Source organism: Eucyclogobius newberryi, unplaced genomic scaffold, assembly GCF_026437365.1.
Source record: "Eucyclogobius newberryi isolate DKJ021-1_F unplaced genomic scaffold, fEucNew1.0.hap1 SCAF_10, whole genome shotgun sequence".
NCBI lineage: Eukaryota > Metazoa > Chordata > Actinopteri > Gobiiformes > Gobiidae > Eucyclogobius > Eucyclogobius newberryi.
In genome coordinates this window covers 34,845,719-34,853,246 of record NW_027315724.1, presented here as the reverse complement: position 1 = coordinate 34,853,246, position 7,528 = coordinate 34,845,719, and the positions used below count along the sequence as shown (strand labels likewise).

At 41.7% G+C, this 7,528-nt stretch overlaps 1 protein-coding gene across 1 annotated transcript in view; it reads left to right on the top strand.

The window, feature by feature from the left end:
• The first annotated feature begins 6,366 nt into the window (after positions 1-6,366).
• LOC140368701 (solute carrier family 12 member 9) overlaps positions 6,367-7,528 on the top strand; it is an 89,858-nt gene continuing 88,696 nt past the window's right edge. The window contains exon 1 of the mRNA XM_072455738.1: positions 6,367-6,592. Coding sequence (XP_072311839.1) covers positions 6,382-6,592 — 211 coding nt within the window. The 5' untranslated portion in view covers positions 6,367-6,381. The remainder of the gene's footprint in view (positions 6,593-7,528) is intronic.

Below are 7,528 nucleotides of genomic sequence, written 5' to 3'. Positions count from 1 at the left end.
GTGCAATTCATGTGCAATTACTGTCGTGATCACATGCAATGGTATTTATTTATTTATTCTATCTTTATTATTTCCCCCTCCATCCCTTGTTGGGTAATGGGAGGTTTTGTCTATGGGAGTTTGTGTTTATAAGAGATCTTCTATTGAGAGTGTTTTTCAAACTTCCTATAAGTGATCTGTTCTTTTCCTCTGTATCTACCTCTGTATCTACCTGCGTTGCAACAATGAAATTTCCCCATGTGTGGACAATAAAGGATTATCTTATCTTATCTTAAACATGATTTTCTTTGCAACCAATGAATTATATATTATGTTCGGAAATGCTTGGAATACTTGTATTAGTTTAGCATTTCAGATTTCAGTCTTTGATGAGTTTTAAACAGACTCTTATATTTCAAAATTGTTTACAATTTTACTGTCTATATTGAATGTATTTGTGAGGAGGTTAGACATTTGGAAACGGGCATTTGCTTTGAATCATTGTCACTTGATTTATCCAATCCAACTTTATTTATATGGCACATTTTCCCAACACAAAGTCTCCAAAGTGCTGCACAGAGTACAGAACAAGCACAAGTAAAAGAGATAAAAGATAACAACTTGAAATAAATAAATGCCAGTTAAAAGTGCTGCACAATGTTGAACAAATCACCCGCTCCAGGTCAGATAAAACCCGTTTGAGTCTCGATGAAAGCCTGAAAAACTAGATTTAACCACGGCATTTATCTGCTTTACATGAGCCAATGATGAACAGATGTTTATTAACCTTTATACAGGAAAACCAGTTGAGAATCATAATATTTTACATCACAAACATCTACATTTCATGACACTGTAACAAACAGACTCTGTCACCAGATGAACCGCCCTTAAGCACCTTCATTTGAGCACTTTTAAAAATATTTAGCACATTTTAAAAAGTACATTGCACATAACATTAGTATTATTCTTTCCTTTTACTATTTTGAACTCCAGGGCACAGTAGAAGTGGAAGCTGCTGGTCTCGCTGGAGGGAAGAGGAAGACACAGTCCAAGTGATCGATTATTGCAATATTTATGGTGCAACTGGTGATGGTCGTATTGAAACAGACGTGATGGTAGAGCAGGAGCACATGTGCATCGAACATGATTACACTCATCATGGGTGTATCGTATTACACTGCTCAGGAACGTGAGTTCACGGAGGGCTTTAAACGAGCCACAGAACAGAGTCTGTCTCAAACCTTTGACTCAACCTGCTCCACAAAGTTTAAAAACGGTGTTTGCTCGTCGGACTCATGTTGATTGTTTGTGAATAGCGAGATAAGAGATAATTTTTATGACAGTCACATCCTCTAGAGTTTCAGAATCACATAGACACATTGGTGCTGGGGTTAGTAGTGCTCCTTACAAACAAGAGATGAAATATAACCTTAAATGTTAAAAACTATTCCTCGCTTTTATCAAATTATTTATGTTCATATTATTCCAGAAACACATTTGCATCAATAATACACACAACTTAAATGTGAAGTTATTTTGTTGGCAACCATAGCACAAAGAATGTGGTTTGAAGCACTCTGGATGTAGTAGTACTAAAATATACCACTAGATGTCACTCTGGAGAAGTGTTTTCAACTGTTTTGAAGCCTTAAAACATTTGTTTCAAATGCTTTGAAATGTGTCAGGATGTATTTGAGTTGTGTGTTGGTGTTTACAAGGGTTTTAGTGAAATGTGTTTAAACTATTGAATGTTACTGTTCTTGTGTCAATGCAGCAAACAGGTCCCCCATGAAACAAGCTCCTCTCTTAAGGTTCTGGACTGGACCAAGGCAGGGACATGTACAGGGGAAGCAGGACAGGTGGTTTAATGGTTTATGAGTTTTAATTCAATTTATGGTTTTTATGTACATATATATTTGAGTTTTTAATAGTTTGTTGGTTTTGCTTTGTGTTTGGAGGGTTTAGGAGACTTTTATAAATGCGTAGGATAAAGTGCCATCCCTGTTCAGCCCGTAGTTAGGCAACCAGATAAAAGACGTGAAACAGAGAAGACGCACAGTCGTTAGATGTAATTCTGAGCCAAAAGTGGTAGAATGGAATTAATTTTATATAGTTTAATAATGAAAAAGAGTGACGCTAATGGGGAACAATCTTGTGGGTCTGGTGAAGATCTTCCAGTTGACGGACATCGTACATTGATGAAATGGTTGGAAAAGTTCGGTCGGTGTCTATTTCCAGAAATGAAGCCTGCGTAAATTCAGCCTGGAAGACCTAACTCAACCAACGCACCCAGTCAGGGCGTCGGCCACCATGGAAGGACCCCTCTCCCCAGCGCCATCATCGCACTCAAGCGGGCGCCCGCCTGTCCGTCTGTGGGAGTCAGATCCCTCACTTCATCACGGACTCTTCCAGGTTTCTGCGCTTATCCCAAAGAGGTTATGCAGTTTTTCCCGGCCAAGAAGGAGGGTGTAAGGACAGAAGGAGGGTGTAAGGACAGAAGGAGGGTGTAAGGACAGATGGAGGGTGTAAGGACAGAAGGAGGGTGTAAGGACAGAAGGAGGGTGTAAGGACAGATGGAGGGTGTAAGGACAGAAGGAGGTTGGAAGGACAGAAGGAGGTTAGAAGGACAGAAGGAGGGTGGAAGGACAGAAGGAGGGTGGAAGGACAGAAGGAGGGCGGAAGGACAGAAGGAGGTTGGAAGGACAGAAGGAGGGTGTAAGGACAGAAGGAGGGTGTAAGGACAGAAGGAGGGTGTAAGGACAGAAGGAGGGTGTAAGGACAGAAGGACAGTGGAAGGACAGTGGACGTCTGCATCATGGCCCCCGTACCTGCTCCTCATCCCCAATCAACCCTCTCAAGTGACTCCTCCCCGCTCCCAATCAGCGCCAGGCGGTCGCATTTAAGCCTCAGGCAGATGGCTCGACCGCTCAAACCGTACTGCGACCCACCACCTCCCCAGCTCCTCCTCTGCATCCCCCTCATCCTCTACCTTCTCTTCACATCCACCACCACCAGTCTCCAGGCTCCGGGGGGAGACATCTAATACAAATAGATCATGGAGTGCCCATGATCGCAACGTCTTCCGCCGGGGTCTGAGCGCCAAATAACTCACGTAATAAAGCTCGCTAAACAGTCCTTTCTGGTCGTCTCTGCGTCTCTCCAGGGCGAAGTGGAGTTGTGATAATTGAGTGTCCAAGCTACAACTAGAAAGTGTGTTGGACGTTAGTTTGGTTACGGACATGGAGCGACTCATGAATGCCAGATGTTGTGAGTTTGACTGAACGGTTCAGTAGACGAGGGCGATCAGGGCGTGTCCCTGTTTGACGCGGATTTGTTTTGACATTCGTAGGAGTTTGTGGAGCGAGACGTTTAAATGGCTGTGTGAATGGGCCGAGTCAGTTTAGCACTTCACCGTGTTCGACTTTTTGTGGCGAGACGTTCGGATCGCGTTCACCACGTGTGCCATCGAGCTGGAGCTTTTGAACGAGGACCAATCAAAAGCCGCGGTGCAACCATCGCACGGGATCAGCGGCGTGTGCTGGACGTAATACAGCAGAGAAATGTCAAGAAGGTGGAGAAGAAGAAGAAGAAGGTGAAGAAGAAGAAGAAGAAGCTGGAGAGGAAGAAGAAGAAGGTGGTGAAGAAGAAGAAGGTGGAGAGGAAGAAGAAGGTGGTGAAGAAGAAGGTGGTGAAGAAGAAGAAGAAGAAGAAGAAGAAGAAGGTGGTGAAGAAGAAGAAGGTGGTGAAGAAGAAGAAGGTGGTGGTGAAGAAGAAGAAGAAGAAGAAGAAGGTGGTGAAGAAGAAGAAGGTGGTGAAGAAGAAGAAGGTGGAGAGGAAGAAGGTGGTGAAGAAGAAGAAGGTGGTGAAAAAGAAGGTGGTGAAGAAGAAGAAGAAGAAGAAGAAGAAGAAGAAGAAGAAGAAGAAGAAGAAGAAGCAGAAGAAGAAAAATTAAAAAAAGAAGAAAAAGTAGAAGAAGCTTTAAAGGAATAAAGGAGGATTTTTTGGCGCCAAATCCGAGTAGTTCATTCACATGTCAATCATAGGATGCAGCTAGCGCCCACCTGCAGCCTCGTTCTGGCTCGTCCCCAGGAGAGCAGCAAGCGCATGAATCTATCATAATATAGTTCCCTCAGTGTACAGGATTTTGGGTGCTTCTGCACGGGGGCGAGTGCACTTCCGCTTGAGTTCTCAAATTATTCCTTTAACCACAAAAAAGAAGAGTCAAAAAATGTGGGCCGCTTGCTTTGGGTGTGTTTTTACATCACAAACACAGTAAAGTATATATACAATGCGACCAATACATAGAGATTTAATACATTTGTACAAAAGACAAGTTTGCAAAGTTCACAAAGTTGAGGAATATTTTGCAGATTCCAACCGACCAGTTCGACCCAATTCTGTTTTACTAAAAGAACTTCCAGAACAAACCGCTCTTGTGCACGTGTTTTCATTTTTAAAAGTCTAGTTAGATAAAATGTTTGTAAAATCAACAGTGCGGAGCGACAACCGGAGAGTAATTAGATCGGATTATTTGATGCCGTCACGTGTTGCGCCATTCACTCGCCGTCGTTCATTATCTGCGGACGATCAGATGATAAACGTTTAACGGAGTATGCAGATAACGTTACGCAGAGTGAATGGCGTTTGATCACGGTGACATGATGAAGTCAACGGAGGTCGATTCGGCCTTAACGACCTTCAGATTTAACCCGAATGTCACAGCCACGTGTCCTTCTGCTGCTGTGATCGCTTCTCCATTTGAATCAGAATTTGGGTTTGTGAAATACTTGAGTTATTGTCTGAAGAGTGCAATACTAAACCATTTTATTAACATTGTATTAAGCTATAAACCTTCTTTTCAGGGGGCCATCTGTACATCGGGCGTGTAAAGTGGTTCTTGTAAGGATTTTTATTGATCACTTGTGGTCTATTCTTGTATCGATAATCCATTTGACTAAGAAATATCATAATAAACAAAGGAGTGTAAGGTCCATTGGCTTTTAACAGACCCCACTTGATAAATCACCAATAGAAGGACAGTCGTTTTGCCTTTCCTCAATCACTCAAACATCACAGAAGCGTTTTTTAAGGCCAAATAAAACGCACATCTGTACTTTTACGCCTAAAGGGAAGTAAAGTAACAGAACTCTTACTTGAGAACATGTTTTGGTTCCCGCTGTGAGTGAGTCAACAGTGACAAAAGTTTGATGTGTTTCTTTGTGCTTCGGATAGTAGATGCTTTGTACCTTCAGATAGTCATTGTTTTTGTAATTTGTGAATTCTTTGGATAAACATGTTCTTTTTGGCGTCAATTAATGTTTTGTAAATTATAATTATTCAGATCTTGATGAGATTTTATGCCAAAACTGTCACTCAGTAGTTTTCCAAATACTTTTTTACTTTTGGACTTCTATTTCGTACTCTTACTTGGATGATATCAATTCGTACAATCAATTGGGTAATATTAATTCAAAATAACAATACTCTTTTTTGAGTACTCAATGATTGTACTACTACTACACCCACATTTGTACATTATTTTTCCCACTCCATTTCTAGAATATGGTTTATTCTTTGTATTGCTTGTGAAACATGGACACATTGTGGACATTCATGAACAAATGTAGTTTTAATATGACATATGAACATGTGTGTGCATTTATTTTTATATGCGTTTGTATGTGGGCGACACATGCTAAGTTCTGTTTTTTTTGTTTTTTTTTCCAACAATATAATGTAACTAAGTGGCACAAAATGACAGTAAACTAAATGTGAAATTTCTGTCATGAGCTCGACGTGAATAAATAAAGAATCTAGTCACGCAAATCAATTAAATTATAACCTACAAACTCCTTATTTTCCCCGCAACTTCCGTCTCGCTCTGATTGGTCGAGCCCCGCAGATCACATGACCAAATGCAACAGGCTGAAAAAATCTCTGCCGAATACTTTTAGTCAAGCTACAGACACAATCAATCTATGATGAAAGCGGAAACGGCCCGTTCTAACACTAAAAACCTATCACGGTCATTCGTAACCGCTGCGCGTTTTATTTTGAAAATCTTCACCGGATTTGTCCGCCATGGCTTCACAGCTTGACAGTGACATCACATGATAATCAATAAGGGTATAAACAACACCCGAGCCCTCTCCAAAGTGGTCCACGCGCCGGGGCACTGCACAAATGTAAGGAATGAACCGAGAAATCTATTACAAATTGACGGTTAACCTCGGCGGACACGCAGAAGATGCCAACGCCTTCCACGGTCCGCGTTTGTCTGCGTAGCTTGTCCGTTTAAGCTGCACATTTCCCTCCGGCCCCAGCGGTGCATGGAACCCCGGCTCGCCCCGCGGGTTCTTTAGGCGAGTCTCGGAGCTCTTTTGGGTCCCAGGTGGCGCGATGACGGAGCGGACGCCTCTCCTCCACTACCGCCTGTCCGCCAGCGTCAATGAGTCCGAGCGACGGGCGCCACAGACGACGGAGCTGCGCCGCAAGAGCCCCCGGGACCGGGACACTCAGCCGGGGCAGCCCAAGAAGCTGTCCACCTTCTTCGGCGTGGTCATCCCCACCCTGCTGTCCATGTTCAGCGTGGTGGTCTTCCTCAGGCTGGGTGAGTGTGTTTGTGGAGCTGTTGTTGAATGAGTTTTAGTAGAATATCAAATGAATGAGTCCACAAACCTACAAAAACAAAACAAAAATCACTTATTGATCACGATTTTATTCATTTGAGCACCATATAAAACAATATTGAACATAAGTGTAACAGGAAACACTAGTAGTATATAGTGTATTGGGCACCTATGTCTTATCTTATTAAAACACAGATATAATGGCTTTAATTATGCATTTCCTGTATATGAATAATACAGACTTGTAATAATTACCATCTAAAACGTAACATAGTCAAATATACATATACAAATCCGTATATCTACAACGTATGTGATGGGTATTTTGCCATTTGTGCTACTTTAAACAACAAAAGGAAAAATAAATCAATATGTCAATGTTTTTATGATTTTAGTGTAGCCCAGGTCTCCCTCGGAAAAGGGTTTTGATTTTATTAATTCTTTATTTGACATTTATTTGCAATCATGCATAGTTACAAAACAAAGCTGATGTGATGCAAATGCCGATTTGTTTTACTGGGTTAAATAATGGTTAATGCATACATTTTAAATACATGTAATCTTGCATGTCAAACAATAAAAGCAAAAAAACAACATATAAAAACTGAAAAATAATGAAAATAAAAGAAAAACACAGAGAAAGCTTCAGTTACCGAGGTCTATATAACTGTTCCTACCATTTCTTCTACAACACGTCACTGTAGCACCTAAATCCTAAACTCTTATCTCTTATTCGCACTGTAAATCTAATCACGATTGCACCTGTGTCCACCCGAGTTGATCCAATCACTGCCCCGTTGAGGCGTCGCCGTCGTTTAACTCATTCGCGCCGACTCTTTTGTCCCTTTTGAAATGAAACCAAACCCCGTCGCGCCGTTATCGCTTTCATTCAGAAACTCGGCTTCTCACACTTCCTG